We start from the raw sequence: 19,156 nt of genomic DNA, 5'->3' as shown, positions 1-19,156 counted from the left end.
ACTGGGCTGATTTCTTACATTTTTCACCCTTCAGGAGACATTTTGGGCACAGCCCTGAGGAACATCGATAACCTCCTCCATATGCCCTATGGCTGTGGAGAACAGAACATGGCCTTGTTCACACCCAACATCTATGCCCTGGATTATCTGAATAAGACTGGGCAGCTGACTGAAGAGATTAGAGTCAGGGGTACTGGCTATCTATCCACAGGTAAGAGGTTTTCAGATTCTTCCATCTTCTTCCCCAGGGAAATGCTCACAGGACCAAGCCTGACAGAGTTTAAGAAGCATTTGGACAATGCTATCAGGCAGATGGTGTGATTTTTGGGGTTCTTTGCATGGTTAAGAGGTGGACTTGATGACCATTGTTGGTCCCTTCCAACTCAGAATAAACTGTGATCCTGTGATATAATATAATATAATGATTGTTTGCCTTGAACTCTTCAAGGTTCATGGTGAGCACTGATCTCTGAATTCCAGTACCACAATAATTTCACAGGAGCAGGCAATGAGAGCACTCCAAAAGCAGCATGTCCAGGAGTAAAAGCAGCTGGAATTCATAGTGGTTGGCATTATTCACCAGACATGCATTACCTGATACTAAATCCAAAAGTCTTACTGCTTCAGTTGAACAAACAACAGAACAAATCCTTTTCTCGGATTAGAAAATGTGTAAATGTGTCTTCCTTATTGTGTTTTCAGGCTACCAGAAACAGCTATCATACAAACACAGGGATGGATCCTACAGCTCCTTTGGGTTACGAGATAGAGAAGGGAGTGTATGGTATGTGATGACATTTTCTATTTCCCAGCACAGGATCTTTAGGCTTTGAAAAAAGATCCAAGTATTCCGTGATTCGTATTTTTAATAGACTAAATGAATATAGTTCAATTAATTTGAATCTCCTAGCAAAGGAGAAATTAATAACTGGAAAGTGGGCAACGAAAGGGCAGTATGATGGTGGGAAGCTGGAGTGCATAATGTTCAACAGGGAACTAAAGGATCTGGGTTTGTTTAGATCTGGGTTTTCTTCTTTGTAGAAGAAGAAAATAATGGGAGACCTGAGTAAACTTTTCTGCTGCCTAGGTGGGGACTGTGGAAATACAGTCAGACTCTTGTTGGAGCTGCACAGAGTGAGGACAAGAGTTTGTCCTTACACATGTTGCTACAGAGACAACTCCAAGTGGGTAGAAGGAATAAAAATCTTCCCCAGGAGAAGGCTGTAGCACTGAGATAAATGCCCAGAGAGGATGTGGATATCTCTATCCCTAGAGATTTTCACATGGCTGGACAAAAGACTGAGCAGCCTGACACAGCTCCGATGCTGGACTTAGTTTAAGCAGGTGGTTGAACAGGAGACTTCCAAAGATCCCTTCCAACCTGGTTTGCTTCATAATTCAATTAACTAAGACTAGAAATTGCTAACATCAGTCACCCACCTGTGTCTATACTTTGTCACTGCTCTAAGAGAAAGGTTTCAGCACAGTAATGGAGACATATCAGGTCAAATTTAGTATGAGAATTTTATGGTTTTTATTTACTTAAAACTTAGAAAACACTTTCTTCTTTTACCTCAAACATTATAAAGTTCTTTTTACATCATTTTCTATGCACATCCTATGCACTGGTGAATGTTTTTGGTCTTGTTCACACCATACCTGCCTTCTGTTTCTGGATCGCCTGCAGGCTCACTGCCTTTGTGTACAAGTCCCTGGAGCAAGCCAAGCGCTACATCTACATTGATGACAACGTCCAGTCCCAAACTTTGATCTGGCTGGCAAGCAAGCAGAAGTCAGATGGCTGCTTTGAAAATGCTGGATCACATTTCAACAATGCTTTGAAGGTAACTTAGATAAGTATGGCCACAAAATTCCAGTCCTGCTTTCTGGATTTATTTGGATAAGACACAAACTTACTCTTCAGCACACCCTTACTCTTCTTGGTAGTGTTACTCTTCTTGGTAGTGTTATCTCATGTCTCTCCTACACAAGCAGGGCATGATTCTTATGTGTGCTCTTGATGATGAGGTAAAAACAAGTAGAACTTTCTAAGTCTTAGGTTTTATTTTCCACCACTGCATTTTGTGCTCAGCCACAAGTTATTGTCTGCTTTATTCCACACATACAAAAGCCAAGAAGATGCAGTCAATTACTTTGGCTTTATCCTCTGTGAACTTGATTTTTCTTGTTCCTGTGCACACAGGGAGACAGAAGTTACTGCTGACCTGAAATCTAACTGATACATGAACTATGAATTAATTCATATGTTGTTTATTTCTAGGACATTCGTCCTAACCAGTTCTTTGCTTGTTTTTCATCAGGGTGGAGAAGAAGCTGAATACTCCCTCACAGCCTATGTTGTGGCATCATTGCTGGAGGCTGGACACTCTGCTGCAGTAGGTTTTTGGTGCTGTTAGCCCAGTCAGCCATTTGTCAAACTGCTCAAGTCACAGATCTCACATCAGCTTTCCTTTACAATGAGGAACTCAAATACTCTTTGTAGAACAGTAGTTGATTGTAGACAGTTGTTTTCAGAACCCTTCAGTCTCCTTCAAGTATTTAATGAGTGTTACATTTCAGTTACATATCCAGTGCCTGTGGATTCACTTGAAGCACCCCTGAGGAGTCCAGCTGTTTTAGACAATGGTAGTCTAAGTAGGTGCAAAATCCAGACTGAATTTGCCCACTCTATCCAAAATCCACTTTGGAATTTTCTCCGAATTTGCCCAGTCCAAAGTTCAAGCTATCCAAATCTTCAGTCTACAAACTCACTTTGTGCATTTAGTTCCAATGGCCATTTCCCTATGCAAACCTTAATAATGGAAGGAAACTATGAGCTGCTGGTTGAAGTACGAGGCATTGGGAAATGAGAGCCAAGTTCTGTTCTCTGTTATATATTTCCTGCATATCCTTGTGACCTTGTTTATGCCAACTTTGTTCTTTTTATAATGGGGAGGAGGAGAATTGTTCCAAATCTGACAAACACGTTCTAGGTGTGCTGATTTTTTGAACATCCCTCACACTCGGTTGTATCAGCCATCATCAGGGTACACGAGACCAACAGGATGAAAACATCGTGCAGAATCAAACAGTTCTAGAGCAACATGAATTTAGTTTCCACTATCTTTGTAAGCAGCTCCAGAACCCAGTGTCACGTCTTTAAGTGAAGCTGCAGAGACACGACATGGTTAGTAATGTGCTGGTGATCCTGAAGAGTTCACAGAGATAGTCAATAAGGCTAAGGTCTGAAGAGTTACCTTGGTAGCTATATCTAGCAAACAAGCAATATCCATTTGAGAGAGCCTGCTTAATCATGAGGTCTCAATGCGCTTTACATAGTTCTGTAAAAATGATCCACATTTTATTGCTAAAGCAACCAAGGGAGAAAGGTTTCTCTTTGACAGGCTCATCTCATGAGTCAGGAAAAGAAACAGTGCTCTCTTATTTTGGCCATGCTGCCTCTAAATAAATTTAGAAAGAAGGCAGCATGACTGGAAGGGCATTTTTTACAGGATACACTCTGTAGGCTATTAAACATGCCATGGATCATGTATATTTTTAGCATGAAGAGTCAGAGATTGGAGCTTAAGCAATGATGGAGGTATTTAGAAAGTACTGTGTGGAGACACAAATCCAAGTACCTGACACCCCACTGTGTTTTGCATTACCAGCATCCCGTCGTTCGGAGCGGCATGAACTGTTTGGAGACTGCATTTAACAGTGGGGTCCACAACCTGTACAACCAGGCCCTCCTTGCCTATGTTTATGGCTTAGCTGGCAGAGAGGAAAGACGCCAGTTCTTCCTTGAGCAGCTGGACGGGGCAGCTGTCAGGGCTGGTAAGTGCAGCATGGCCATGGCAGAGGCAGTGCAGCTGATGGAACGGCCTGTTGGATCATGTGAGCTGTTCTGATGCACAGTTTTGTCAGGAATGCTCTCCCTTCCCTTGCCTTTCATGCCTGCTATGCTACTGAATTTATTTCTAGGAGTTTTTCTGTCTGTCTCTTTTGGTGTCACAGAAGTTTGAGCTGTGGCCTGATCTATGAAATTTTGAAATAATTTAGGGGGAGAGAGAGTCCCCTGAATGTCTCAGCCCAAGGTCTTTCAATAGCCCAAGGTCTTCCAAGGTTTTTTCAAGCCCAATCTTTCAATGGAAAGATTGTACCTAATTTTTCTATTAGTTTCCTCTTGTAATGCTGAACAAGCCCACTTTCCTTCGCTATGTCATGTGCTCCTGTTTGCAGCTACCTTAGCATCCTTCTACTGCACTGCTTTCACTTCAATCCCTCTTTGTCTTATACAGCCTGCTTTTATTATTCCCTTTCCATCCCTTCCTGTTTTATTTTCCAGCTTGTTAGTAAAACATACCCAGTTCAGGACACCAAGATCTGACAAAACTTGTTTTTTCCATGTTTTTTACACCCACTTCTCTGTTTTCAGGTGGATCTGTTCACTGGCAGAGAGAAAACACACCACCAGCAGAACGTTTCTCTGACTTCTATTCCCGTGCCCCTTCTGCTGAGATTGAAATGACCAGCTATGTGCTCCTGGCTCTGCTCAACAGAACCAAATTCACTCCAGAAGACTTATCTTACATTTCCCGTGTTGTGTACTGGCTTATCAAACAACAGAACCCCTATGGTGGCTTTTCCTCCAGCCAGGTAACAACTGGGTGTGGTAAAAAGAAAATGTCTTGGAGCAGTACAGTCTGCAAGCTGAATCTTGAAAAATGACAAATCTTTCTGACTGTATGTGGATTTGAGTAATACTGGATAACTGGTGCTTTCATGGGTTGCCTTGTCAAAGGTACACCATGATCTGCTTAGCTTTACACATAATTTGGCTTTAAGCAGTGACAATTTACCTGAATTCCAAGTTAGCCACAGACAGTAGTCACTGCTGATACAACATTATGCCAGGTCTTGTGCAATACTTAAAATCTGTTGCTCCAGAACCACAGAATCCAGAACGTGTCAGGCTGGAAGGGATCACAGGGGGTTATTTGGTCCAACCTCCCTGCTCAAGCAGGGTCATCCTAGAGCACATAGTGTCCAGACAGCTCTTGAACATCTCCAATGAGGGAGACTCCACAACCTCTCAGGGCAGCCTGTCCCAGTGCTCAGTCACCTGCACAGTCAAGAAGTTCTTCCTCATGTTCAGGTGGAATTTCCTGTGCATCAGTTTCTGCCCATTGCCTCTTCTTCTATCGCTTAGCACAAAAGGAGAGCCTGGATCCATCCTCTGGACACCCTCCCTTCAGATTATTTGTGAGATCTCCTCTCAGTTGTCTCTTTTCAAGGCTGAACAGGCCCAGTTCTGTCAGCGTTTGTAAGAGATGTTCCAGTCCTTTAATCATTCTTGTCATGATACTCCTCTGGAGCTCCAGGAGTTCCATGTCTCTGCTGTACTGAGGAGCCCAGACTGGACACAGCACTCCAGATACACCTCCCTAGGGCTGAGTAGAGGGGCAGGATCAACTCCCTCCACCTGCTGCCAAAGCCCTTCCTAATTCATCACAGATGGTCTTACTGATCACCAGAGCGCACTGGTGGCTCAGGGACAGCTTTCTGTCCACCAGGACAAGCTCTACAAGAAGTTGTATCATGTTTCCTTGACTCTTTGCAAAGCCCTCCTGCATTCATGAGTACTGTCAAGGCATCAGGGAAATAGGAGCTGCGCTAACCTCACACACCATCTCACACCTGAGTATCTAATTGAGGATCATGTTATTCTTTTCAGGACACTGTGGTTGCTCTCCAAGCTTTAGCTCAGTATGGATATCTCACCTTCTCCAAAAAAAACCTCAATACAGTCCAAGTCCATTTCATGGAGACCCCCAGTAGGATTTTCCAGGTGAACAACAAGAACCGCTTCTTACTGCAGCAGGCATCCTTACCCACTATTCCAGGGAGTTACAGCGTGGAGGTGAATGGCACTGGCTGTGTCTATCTGCAGGTAAGCAAGCTGGGAACTCAGCACCACCCTCTGGGAACTAAGCAGGGGGCTCTCCATGCTTTATTCCTCTCCCTATGTCATGATCTCCCTTATGTCTGTGACCATCCCACACTTTCTCTTTCAGACCACCCTGAGATACAACATCCATTTGCCAAAAAAAGCTGCAGGATTCTCTCTGTCTGTAAGGACAGAAAATGTGTCCTGCACAGGCAACTATCCACCAAAGTTTGACCTTGTCCTCTCTGCCAGGTAACTTCCTTTTACTGACCTACCCCCTGCATTCACAGCTTGGTAAAGCATCCAAGAAAGGAAGTAAGTACAGGCAGTTAACTGCTGCTCTGCAGCTGTAGAAAGAAAAATGGGATTACTGGGAGCTAAAAATGTCATCCACTGGTCTCCTTTCCATTTGCAGACCAGACTAACAGAACTTCTCTCATTTTAGTTACACAGGAAACCGCAACGTCTCCAACATGGCTATTATTGATGTGAAAATGCTCTCGGGATTTGTTCCTGAAGAATCTTCCCTGAAAAAGGTAAAAAATGGGACCAATGTGAATGCTAAAGCCTAGGAGCATAGGAAGTTGATAAACAGTCTCTGATTAGCAAATCTGAGCCCATGGGACTACTGCAAAGTCCCTGGGCATAGCCATCTCTCACATACTCTGGGCTTCAAATTTGTAGCTGTTTATGTGTTGAAGACTAATCTGTTAGGAGTTGCCAAATCCAGGAGATTAGCCCAGGAGAACTAAGACTTCATATCCCCAGGTCCAACCAACAGCAAAGTTCATTCCCAATAAGCAGACCTACACACTACACATATATAGCCATATATACATAATATATGTGCCACACAGATCAGCAGAGAGGAAAGACAGCACTTCCACAAACACAGATAGCACAAATGGCCTTGTCCTTTTCCCTTTTTCTGCCTCATCAGATTAAAATCTCATTTGTGGGAAAGAGAAATAAATAAATACATAAACATGCACAAGCACAAATATACATGCAAATGTACAGTGTGGCTCCTCGTGGTAGCTGGCCTCAGGCACTCAGCCAGCCCAGCAGCTGCCCCTGGACCCTTGCTCTGTTGAGTTGCTGGCACCTGGACATGTGCCTCCTTCAAGGCCTGAGCCCCACTTCAGTGCTTGGAACTGAGGTCCCCATCACCATGCATGCATGCTGAGGGCCTCTATAAGCATTCTTAACATGCAGCAGGTGAGCTGGGGTCCTCTGGTTTCACAGTGATGTCAAACAGACACATACACACAGAGGCATGCAAATAAGTCTCCACTAGCTGCTCCAGACCAATGTCCATCTCCAAGACTGTGTGGTTTCTCGAGAAATAGGCTTGGACAGTCTGGTGCCTTTGGTAGCTATGTGCTCCTGGCACATAGATCTTGGATCCTCTGGTGTCTCCAACATTAGGGTCAGGTTTATGCCTGACTCAGGAGCTGGCTGCTGTTCCAGTTTGTCACTGGTGAGCACATGCTGACATACGTACCCTTGTCACTACAAGCCTGCAGTCTGGTGTCTCAGGATGCTGGCACCCCAGGCACACTGTCCCTGTGATCTCTGATCCTCTCTTCAGGGACTTGCACTCCCTGCACACACGTTCACATGGAATAGAGAGCCTTTCACCCTTGAAAAGTGCTTGGAACAGAGATTAATAAGAAGGCAGGAGGGGCTGTGGTGACCAGGTGCAGGGCAGACAAGTGTGTTTGACCACCAACTTGTTCATGTGCAATTGGCCTCTTTTATCTCATTTTCCACCCTTTTTCCTTCCAAATGGATTTTATCCCTCTCTTTGTTACTTCTGGTTCTTCCCCTAAACACCCCATAAAAACTCTTTCTTGAGTCCCTCTTTCTGGAATAATCCCATGTTCAGCCCCATGGTCTGCAGGCAGCATTCCCCTTCAGTCTGCAAGGTGATCCCAGGATACTCTGCTGCTGACTCACCTGGTGGCTCTCACACTCTGATTCTGCCCTGGTCACTGCCCTGTGGGAGCCCCAAGGGGGACGGTCAGAGTGCTCCAGTGGCTCTGCTCAGGATACTGGGGTTTCCCTGTGCTCCTAGTGTCCGTGTGCATGAGTCTGTAGTCATACAGCCTGACAGAATCTATGTGAGAAATACTTCTGCCATAGTTAAAATGCTTCAATTGGCATTTTGCATTATTATCCCTTTGGCAAGAGTTATTTCTTCCTCTATAGTACAGTTTAACCAACAATCAAAAAAGGGAGGTCCTTTTTTGATCCTCCTCCTTTACTATCCAGAAATTTGATTATGATGATGACAGTTCTGGGGACAACACTGATAAGCAGCTAGTTTAGGTTCCTAATACAATTTAAGTTCACAATAGATGAGTTACCTTCAAGTCATGACCCGTAATTTTCAAGCAGATAAAAAGAAGAATTAAATTCTTGGTAGAATCTGCTCATACCTTGTGTATTTATAATCATTCAGTGTTCAGGCCTGAATTTTTTTGGCTAGAACTGTATGAAATTAATAAATTTTCTTTGGAAGATTTTTGTTGTTGAGATGCTATTCTGTTTGGTATCCTACTCCTCTTCATATACATATGAAAAAAAGCTGGTTTTTAAAGTTTGGAATACTTTATGTTTGTATGTTTTGATATTAAAATAATTTTGTTCACATACTTTTCTAAATGTTTTTAAACTTTTATTTGAAACATACAATGGACTAGCAAGCGAGTCAGCTTGAGCTGCAGAAATTAATTGTAAATTCGCTTTGAAATGAGAGAATTCTTAGGTTGATGATGAAAGTCACAAGTACCAAAGCTGGCTGGTGGAACTGTTCACCACTGCGACTGGTCTGCACGCATCAGGTTTTAAAAACACTCAAACACTCAGCCTGCATTTCTTTTTTTGGCGACTAGATGGCGGGGTGGCCTAAAAGGAGCACAGCAGCCGCTTTAAACCCATTTTGCTGTGGAATCAGTGTGTCTCCTTGGCGAGTCTCCCGTGCTAACATTGCTGTGTTTTGCCTTATTTAAAGCTTCGGTTCGAGAATTCCATTGTGGATCGTGTAGACATCAAGAACAACCACATACTCTTCTACCTTCAGAAGGTAAGTTTGGGAGGTTTCCCTTCAGTTTAATAAAACTGGAAGTTTAAAACAGGCTTCCAGATAAACAAAAAATCTTATTAATAGCATATTAACAATACCAGTGCCTTAAAGATGTAAAAGTACTTCACTCAATCCAGTATCACAGGGGATAATGGAGATATGTGATCAAAGTAATTAAAGGGAGAAAAGTAGGGAGAAGATTCTTAGGGGTACTGAAGGTGATTTTAGTTGGGAAAAAGCAAGGAAAGAAACTAACAGCAATTTTCTATTAAAGGATGAATGCTGATGTGCTGAAAACTGCACAAACAGGGAATTAAGTTGGGATAATTGGCAATGGAAATAGGAGGAGGAGAAAAGAAAAGAGCACACAATTTTAGCAGCAAAACATATTTAGCAACAGCTTTTAAACAATTATCTGATTTAACATCAAGTTTACAAACTGGAGGGAGCTGTAGAATAGCACATTGTCACCCAGTCTGATGCAGAAATTAATCTGTTCAACCTTAGCCTCAGGGATAGTTATGAAAAAGTTCTGATGCATCTTCTTGTCTTGCCATTTCCAGGTCTCCCAGAAGGAAATCAGCTTCTCCTTCGGTGTGGAGCAAAGCCTGCCTGTCTCAGACATCAAACCAGTGCCTGTGCATATATATGATTACTATGAAACAGGTAGATGACCCAGCAGGCCTCCGTAAAACCTGTGACAAAGGAGGGACAAGGAGAGACCCATTTAGCAATTCTGCTGGTTTTGATTATTAGACTGCAAAGGTTTTGCAGAGCATAAACAGTTCCTGCCCTCCTGTGTTTACGTTTCTTGCTTCATTTCAACACAAAGCAGTTAAGAAACTGATATTTGAGAGCTTCTTTCTTACAAAACACATACAAAAAGACATGTGGTTCCACTTTCACTCAACAGTTTGGACATGATGGTTAAAATCAATAACTCAAAGGCAGCACTGTTCCTGACTTCCCTAAACTGCATTAGCTAATTTTTTTACTAATATCATCATTGTAGGCTGCAGCAAAAAGATCTTCCTTAGTGGAATTTAAATACTTAAGTAGGAATGACTATTCCATTTAACAAAAGAGGAGTTTAAGTAACTAGAACTAGAAAAATAAGTGCCTGGCCACCTTTCCTGAACTGAATCCTAGCAGATTAGCAGCAGCAGGAGCAGCAGAGCATTGACCCTGGAGTGCATTTTCTGCCACCTGATCCACGTCTTGCATGGTGACAGCAATGATGTGTCCTGACAAACATGGTCAGAGTGCCCTGGTCTCTGACTATGCAGACCTGCAACTGAGTGCCTTGACAACTGGAAGTCTAACACAAAATTTATCAAATGTCTTCTTTTTTGTAGCATGTTAATGGCAGATGCAGATAGACTGGGGTCAGAATGATTTCTCACTCTTTTACAAATCTTTACTTCCTTCCTTCTTTCCAGATGAATATGCCCTTTCAGAATACAACACTCCCTGCTCGGCGTCTTCCAACTGAAATCAGATGCGTGCCAGAAGAGGTAATGATTCAGAAAGTATCAGGCAAGCAGCTGTAGAACAAGAAGAGGATAAGAGACTTGTTTTTTTTTCTGGGAGCACAATGAAAAACATGTAGAATAATGAGAAATATGCGAATCCCATATTGCTGTAGATCAGAATGACCCATTCTGGCCCACACTTCAAAAAGAACTGGGGTCAGTGTGGATTAGAAACTGCTTTAAATAAAATGCTTTTCTTGACAAGGGAGATACTGTGCAATTGTTGACTCTGACCATCCATCTTGTTTTGAAACTTATGACATATTCCAGTGGGAGATTTGTGTAAAAGTACTAATTTGAAATGTGTATTCTGTGCCATAGGTTCCTCTTAAGAAATCCTAATCCTGGAGAATAATGTGCTGCTGCTGCTTCTATAGTTTTTACTTGTTTTGGTCTTTCCATTATCCAGAAGGAAAATCCTGAAGAAGTTACTTTGATCCTCAGCTTTTTCAGCAATTGAACAGGATCACATACAGGAAGACAACTTTTGTGCAAGTTTTGCCTCTATCTAGAAAGAAATGTTTTCTTCAGATTAGCATCTCATATTTTACTGCCCTTTGTAATAAAACATTCTGATTGGCAATGTATTTGTCCCAGCCTCCACTCCTTGGTCTATCTAGAAGTGGATGAACACAGGAACCTCTGTGACAGGGGGAAGTCATGACAGAGACCCTCAGGCTCAGTGTGATCCCAGAAAGATGCAAAATAAATTTGGAAGCTGTGGGAGAACATAAATCTTGGTTTGGAAGGACCTGGAGAGGTCACCAACTGCAGCCTCCTGTTCTAAGAGCTGCCCAAAAAGAAACTAACCAGCAGAAGGGTGTTCAGCTTGAGAGTGGCACTGGGGTCCAGCAAAAAAAGCAGAATTCAGCCACACCAGGACCTAGAAAACCTTGGGAAGCAGCTAGAGAGTTGCTCTAAACATATGAGGGATTTGACAGAGGAACGTAAAGCTGTTTGTGAATTTAGGTTCTGGCTGATGTGAGCTAAGTGCCTTAACACCCTTGAGAACCTGGCCCCATGCCCTGATTCTCTCAGCTCTCTAATACCCCCTGGCATGTGAAAGCATCAGGCACAGAGCAGCTTTTCATCTGGTAGCACTGTGCATGCAGGTGAGCCTGAAGGAGCACTTCAATGCACAAAACAACATTTATGATCACATATGCCATCTATACTTCTCCTTAGGACATACAGAAATATGGGAATGGAGTTCTCTGCTGGTTTTTTTCTCTTTTTTTCTTCTTTTTTTTTTTTTTTAAGTTGCATATAGGCTTGGTTTACTGAGAAACAAGATTATTTTCTTCCCTGACAATTCTGGTGGAATTTCTACCTTGTGAAAAAAATAATGACATTTTGAGAAAAAAATATTGTGAGATGAGTGGCTTTCAAGTCTTTTAATTCTGCTCAAAACATTGAGTTTCTATCCCTAGCATTTCTCTTCCCATCAGAAGCCACCCCTGGGCACAACCTTTGACCCAAGAAAGTCACACTGAAAGCAATGTTTTCATGTTTGCATGAGACCTGTGGTGACTTTTGCTACAGACAGACACATGCTGAGAAGTAAGTTATGACTCTGAAGATGTTAAGGGGCCAACTGACCCCAAACTCCCCCTTGCTCTCCCATCCCTGTCAGCAAAAAAGATTGTGTGAGCTTCAAGAGGGGTCAGTCAGGCTACTTCAATCCACCTTCCTCAGCTGTGTAAACTCAGCCTGCTGCTAAACAAAAGCCTTTGTTTAATGCCATTCCAGTGAATGGCCAACTGCAAGCCTGGTCAGATGGAAACTGATATGAAATGCAGATGCTTTCAAAAGCACAGCATTTAAATTTTACTACAAATTTCCAAAACACTGGGCTGAGAGCGAGTGCATGGAACAATGCCAGCAGTACCTAGCAAAATCTGCATTTTACAGCCTTCTTTTACCTCTTTAACACTTTTAACTGCAGTGCAACTAGTGACCCAATTTTTTTTCTCATGGAGCTTGCATCATGTGACACTTTGCTTCACAAATTCAGTTTGCTTAACCTCAGTGCAAGTCAGATGAAAGACCTAACAATTGAAAGGAGGTTTAGATACTGACCTTGTAGGACCATGTGAATCAATCAGAAAATGGCAAGGCCCATATCCCATCTCCAAAAATGGCAAATACATTTACACTCAGTTTTCTTTGATTGCTATAGTTAGAGAGACGCTCTGGAACTCTAAAATTACCATGAATCAATCTTCCCTTTGACTTTCAGTGTGCAGAAAGGTGCAGTTCCTACGGGCCCCATCTGCTGTAGCCCATGGGAATGTGCCAGGACAAGCTCTGGAAGTTTTTCCCAAAGTTACAAGCTGCCAGGACTCTGACACTGTTTTGTGTAACAGCAAAGCACTCATGCAATGAGAAACTATGAGTTACACTAGGCATGGATGTGATGCTCCAGTCACTCCCTCCTTTCCACACAGTGCTCTCCAACAGACAGTTTTGCCTAGTGCTGGTCATTTATGGGTCAATAACAATAAAAAAACCTAATTCTTCAAAAGAGGACAGTCAGGACTTTCTCTTATTCCCTATTTGCCTGAGGCCAGCTTGTTTGCCCTGAGACATCTTGGAAACCTCAGTTGTTTAGGAAGATAATAAAAGTTAAAAAAGACATACGAGTCTTCATCAAGGACACATCCTCCAGCTTGTTCTGTACAGTGCTCAGCAGTTCAATATATAGCTGCAGAATATATTTTCACTGGAGACAAAGGAAAAATAGCCTTTATGTGAGGGGAATGAATCAAAAAACTTTTCAGGCCTAAGGTCAGGGGTTGAAGGCACAAACAGACTCTCCCTGGGAGGCATCCTTAAAGTAGTGCAATTAATATATCAGGTAACACAAGAGTATTGTTTTGCTGCCAAGTAGATAATAATAACAGATAAAGGGAGAGAAAGCTGCAGGCTCTGAATAGCATTTGCACGCCTTCCATAATGTGTCTGGAACAAGTTCAATTTCTGGGATGTCGTAGCGGAAAGAAAAATTCTTTGTAACAACAGAAAAATGGATTTAGAAGCAAGATGTTGGTCAATGGCAAAAAGATCAAAGTACTCGAAAAGAGACTGAGCCTCCAACATTTAGGGTTATCAGCCAGTTGTGAGAGACTCCTAACCCCAAGCTCTCTTTCCCATTCAAGTCCTAGCAGCATCACGCCTACACTGAAGACAGAATTCAAAGAAGTGAGAAGAGGTCGTCCCTGCTCTAAAAGATGTTGGTCTTATGTCTTGCACTCATCTGCTATGAACTCTTGGTTCTGATAAAATCATTTTACAGCTTGAAGTGAGATCCACCTTCCTTTCTCAGAGCACTTGGATTAGACATATAGCATTTCCCAAAAAAATATGTCCAAGAAATTTCCTTTGGCCCATAAAGCTGCATCCAAAGACACAAGTCAAAACACTGCTCCTCTGTAGTGCTCTTCTCACAGACAACCTGCAGTTCAGACAGAAAATTCAAGTCTCTTACATCAACAGTGCCTGAAACTGCAGGAAAATACTTTAGGGGTATGATTACCTCAGTAAAATTCTTGTAGGATCTGTAGGCTGATGGCTGAATTCCTAAGGGAAAGCAGAACTGTATGATCCTTCTCAAGTCAATCCAGAGAAGAAGGGCAACCAGCCAGGGAAGGCTGTTCCACTCTAAACTGATGGAGGGAAGGAGAAGAAAATAAGAGGGACTAATGGAGCTTCAAACACCTACAAATCTGTCACTGCAATGCCTTTATGAGTCATTTCGGCAGAATGAAAATAAAAAACAGGCTTTGCCTAAAGCAGAGAAAAGCCATTGCAATATGACAGCCTCAGAGAGCTGCATCTTTCTACATGTGCCTGTCACAAGTTGTCACCTGAAATGAAAGCAAATGCTTCTCCCTTCAGAGTGCAGAAGTTGCAGCTACAAAGAGAGGATAGTTGTGCACAGCTGTGAAATAGAAGCAAAGGGTTAGGGTTAAGGGTTTGATTAGAGGTGAAAAGGTCAGAGAATTATTTGGGCTTCCCTCAGCATGCTAGAGATGGCTGGTCTCAGGCACCTTTCTGGTAGCCAGAAAAGCCAATACATGACAACATCATGTGCAGCTTGCATCAGCTCTTGGTACACAAGATGATTTCTCAGTACCAGTCATGAGCTGATTGCTGGCATGAGAGGTTTAGGGGGCAACATGAAACCAGACCAGTTGTCTCACCTTGACTAGTTACATTTTATGGATTACATGTCAAATGTTCCCCACTTGATACTCATTGTTAGGTATTTTCTTTCCCCACTGTAATCAAAACCTGATTTATATTTGCAAGTGTGAAGAATGAACTTACTAAGAACCAGAGATTTTTTTGAGGGCTTATTCAGATATTTTATTGGTGAGCTCTTCACATTTGAACTGAACCCTTGCTGCTGCCTAGAAAGACCACAAAGAAAGGAGGGCTGAAAAACTCTAGTTCCTGTCCATGGAAGGACAGTAAAGCTGCAAAGCACTCCCAAAAGAAGTGCAGACTCTCTTACTAGCCTGACTATAGCACTGCATTCATAGTTTAGCCTAAAAGCTGCCAGGTAATCTGTGTACAACTAGGAAAGATAATTTCATTTGTATATCCCCTAGTGTCCACTCTGAGGCTTGTGCAGGTGCAGTGACAATAGTCAGATTCCAGCTTCAGTCACCTTTCACTGGCATTTGTCACCAAAACGGCACAGCAAAGACAGGCTTAATACTTCAGCTCACAGTTATTCCTGCTCAGATTTCAGCCTCCACACATATGTGGAGAAAGGTCTCAGTTTTGAAAACAGGTTATGGATGACCCATCCACACTCAACAGAGCCACTGAAGCCTTGCAAATACCTGGCTGACCTTCAAATACCTCCATCTTTTGTATGGCTGCCTTTTCCAGGCATCATAGACCACTGAAATAAACTGCAGTCCTCCCCACCACCACGTTTCGTTGAAAAAAATTCCATCATTCATCAAAATCACTGCAAGCTGTGACTATTCCACTAGGGATATACGTATTTTCTTTTATGACCTCACCATCCTTTCAGCTGCTAGAGGACTTTGCCAAGGCTCACACATCTTAGAACAATGAAAGTAATCTTGCATGCTTGACTAGAGACCCTATTGACCAAGCAGAACTTTATCTGTAGTTACCATGTTTCAGCATTGTTCCCCAAACACCTGGGCCAAACCAAGCATTTCGACCTTTACCATGTCTAAACAAATCGTTACAATCTAATCTTCTAAAAGACAGTGTTATAGGAAGCAGTCATGGCCAAAATCACAGATTGACTCAGTGCTTTTCAATCATTTTTGTAGCTGTAATGACCAAGTTCTTTGCATTGATCTTATTTTGAATGCAGCAATTAACCCCTTCACAAGAAAGCTGAGAGTGCCTACACCACAAATATATAGATACAGATCTTGCAGACACATCCAAGCTGGCTTTGGACTGCATGAGTGAGAAGGGGTACTAGAATTATATGAAATGTTAGCAGCCACACTACATCAAAAGCAGGAAAATACATGGAGCTCCAGAGACTCTCATAATTTCCCTAAAGCCATTTGATGATTCCCACAGGAAAGAAATACAGGTCTTTTCAGTAATAGTGAAATGTGAGATCAAGAAACCACACAGAAAGACAGAGAAATTACTGTGACTGAGCAGCCCTATATGAAAAACTTACTTGCACTCAAGTAGTATTACTTTAGTTTCTCACAGCAAGACAGATTTTATTTGTAAAGATAATCTTGTACTGGTTGAACATATCTAGTGCCTCAAATAAACTAAACCACAACCATAAAGGCACAGTTTTTGGTGTCTAACTGTGGCTGCAGCAGGACTGTTTCAGTGGCAGAAAGACATCAGTACTAAGCTGGTGGGACATTTTTTAACAAAGATAACTAAATCAAATTTAACTAAATCAAACAGCTCATTCTACTGTTGCCAAGGCTCCCTCTCATTGCTCCCCATCTACAAACGCACAGATCTGTGTGTGTGTGTGTGTGTGTGTGTGTGTGTGTGTGTGTGTGTGCTACAGCTAAGCAAAAGTATCTGAGGTCTGAAGTTATGGTTCAGGTAACACTCAAAGTTAGGCTGGCAAAAACCTCCTTTTGAGCCAAGAATGCAAGATAATCTGTCTGTATACAGACATTTCTCCAACATTGCCCAAAACCAAGCGCCTCTTCCAGTATCTGAAGCTACAAGAAATATGGAGAGAGACTACTTAAAAGCCCATATAGTGACAGGACAAGGGGGGATGGACTCAAACTGAAAGAGAGCAGGTTTAGAACAGATATTAGCAAGAAATTCCTTACTGTGAACTTGGTGAGGCACTGGCACAGGTTGCCCAGAGAAGCTGCAGATACCCCATCCCTGGAAGTGTTCAAGGCCAGGCTGGATGGGGCTCTGAGCTCCCTGGTCTGATGGAAGTTGTCCCTGTCCATGGCAGGCCCATGGCAGGCCCATGGCAGAGGGGCTGAAACTGGATGGTCTTTAAGGTCCCTTTCAACTCAAACTATTCCATGATTCTACTAAATACAGACCTGGTGATGAAGTACCATCTCTCTAACTTCCCCACAGAGCAATCTTCACAAGTGTCTCTAACATATGCATCTGAGTTAAAAACAATGGATAGGATTTGAAAAGCAAAAACATGAAGTCAGCAAATACTAACAATAAAAAACCATTAAAAAAACCAAATGTCAATGGTTTCATAAATATTTGCCCTGAAAACAACCTTTTTGTTGTATCCAGTGGAATGTTGTTTGATTCTCCTGTGAAAGACAAGTTATTATATGTTACAGCCAAGAAGATGGGATGACCTCTGTGTTCCTTTGTTATCATAAGGTTACAGTGGCTTTTTTCTACCCAGGAGACTTGTTTGGTTGCAAAACTGTTAATTCAATAATTTCTCTATTACAAATCATTGCATTTTTTGTTTGTTTATTTCCTTAGCAGATTCACCTTCTTCATTGTGATTAGTGGAGGTTTTAAACTAGTGCAGTGAATTATCTGGATATAGGATGAATGGGTAATCTTTGTCCTTCGTTTGGTTACTGTGCAGGAGGTACATGTGCACATTGTGACTGGTGCCAATTCTTGGAGAGGCAACAGTGCACTTTCTAACCAAAGCCACAATCCAGCCTAGATTTGGGGCAAAAATGCCTGCTTGTTATAACAGTAAGTTATACACAACTACCCTTCTCTACCTCTACAACCTTTGAATGTCACCTAACCCACTCAAGCCTCTGACTAAATGTTCAATAGTAGACTCAGAAAGCTTCTGGATTGTGATGATTATCAAATTGGCCTGTTTGGAATGAATACTTGATTACATTGCAATAAATTTATAACTACCTGAGGAAGCCAAGAAAAGCAAGAACCTGCAGTACTGGTCATCTCCTTTCCCCACAATGTCAGCTCAAGTTCAAGCCCTTGTCAGTGAATTTCTGTTCCTGGCAGCTCCTGGTATGGGTATCCCATTGCAGAGAAAATAAAGCCTTATCCTTCGGGAAGCTCCTTAACTGCAGAATCTGTGGAGATCCTCTGCAACAGAAATGACAGTGAGGTGGGCTTTCAGAACAGAACCTCAGTCTGTTGTCTGTGTCCTAAGCACCCACACCTTGCCACAGAGAGATCTCTGGGGACCCACCTGCTACTTCTGCTGTGCTCCATTTCCATATAGTTTGATACTTCTGTGAAAAATTTGAAGGTATGAGGGAAAACATTTCATAGCCACTCTATGTGCCCTATGTCTCTTTTGAAGAAAGTTTCACAGACTAGCAAGGAACTAGAAGAGACAATCATAAAACACATCAGGATATTAGAGAAAATCGTGCTCCCATAGAAGTACTTTGCCCTTGGACCCATATCTCTCTGGCAGCAAGGCAGTCAGCAATCTTTCACTTACTCCCATTTTCCAGAAAGCATGTCAAAGACACTAGTGAGCTGAAATAACAGTTTAAAAATGAAAGCAGAATCTAAAAGAGGGACTTTTTCACTGCTTCCCATTGGCAGGCAGATGTCCAGCCACTCCCTGAGAAGTGAGGCCTCAGTTAAAGCAGTGGCTGCTTCAGAAGACAAATGCTGTCCCCACAAATGCTGTCCCTCCTCCTCTTTTCCCCCACCTGTTATTGCTAAGCATGGTGTCCTATGGCAGGTACAGGACATCCCTCTGGCCTGTTTGGCTCATCTGTCCTGGCTGTGGCCCCTCACAGTCCCTCCTGGCTTTTGGCTGGGAGGTGGGGGAGGTAGAAAGCCCCAACACTCTGCAAGCACCCTTCAGCAAGAGCCAAAACGCTGGTGAGTTATGAGCGCTGTTCTAGCCTCTGTTGCAGAGTGCAGCAGGCTACTGTGGAGAGAACTGACTTCATAAACTCATGCCAGACCGACCCAGTGCCAACATTAATGGAAAACATTATTTACAGTTATCAAATAATTGCTTTCCAGCATTGTTTTTCTTGAAGGGAGCAGCCCACCTGAATGCTTTGTTTTTTCTTCAGAGGACAAAAGAACAAAAGAACTTCCTTCTCCCTAATAAAAAACTCCATTAGCTTCCACACAGGTGTGAAAACTGGAAACCTG

General features: G+C 42.5%; 1 protein-coding gene and 1 long non-coding RNA gene across 2 annotated transcripts in view; one reads left to right on the top strand and one right to left on the bottom strand.

The window, feature by feature from the left end:
* Positions 1-11,157, top strand: part of LOC136571689 (ovostatin-like) — a 29,273-nt gene extending 18,116 nt beyond the window's left edge. Inside the window, exons 24-36 of the mRNA XM_066572280.1 lie at positions 35-211; positions 703-784; positions 1,688-1,844; positions 2,322-2,396; positions 3,672-3,837; positions 4,439-4,659; positions 5,738-5,953; positions 6,078-6,202; positions 6,396-6,486; positions 8,967-9,038; positions 9,602-9,704; positions 10,478-10,552; positions 10,892-11,157. Of these exons, the coding sequence (XP_066428377.1) occupies positions 35-211; positions 703-784; positions 1,688-1,844; positions 2,322-2,396; positions 3,672-3,837; positions 4,439-4,659; positions 5,738-5,953; positions 6,078-6,202; positions 6,396-6,486; positions 8,967-9,038; positions 9,602-9,704; positions 10,478-10,530 (1,538 nt within the window). The 3' untranslated portion in view covers positions 10,531-10,552; positions 10,892-11,157. The remainder of the gene's footprint in view (positions 1-34; positions 212-702; positions 785-1,687; positions 1,845-2,321; positions 2,397-3,671; positions 3,838-4,438; positions 4,660-5,737; positions 5,954-6,077; positions 6,203-6,395; positions 6,487-8,966; positions 9,039-9,601; positions 9,705-10,477; positions 10,553-10,891) is intronic.
* LOC136571695 (uncharacterized) overlaps positions 9,040-19,156 on the bottom strand; it is a 44,197-nt gene continuing 34,080 nt past the window's right edge. Inside the window, exon 3 of the long non-coding RNA XR_010785724.1 lies at positions 9,040-9,733. This is a non-coding gene — a long non-coding RNA (uncharacterized lncRNA). The remainder of the gene's footprint in view (positions 9,734-19,156) is intronic.

This window comes from Molothrus aeneus, chromosome 2, assembly GCF_037042795.1.
Source record: "Molothrus aeneus isolate 106 chromosome 2, BPBGC_Maene_1.0, whole genome shotgun sequence".
In the NCBI taxonomy this organism is placed as follows: domain Eukaryota; kingdom Metazoa; phylum Chordata; class Aves; order Passeriformes; family Icteridae; genus Molothrus; species Molothrus aeneus.
Note: the sequence above shows the minus strand (reverse complement) of the source record. Positions and strands in the feature narration are given on the sequence as shown.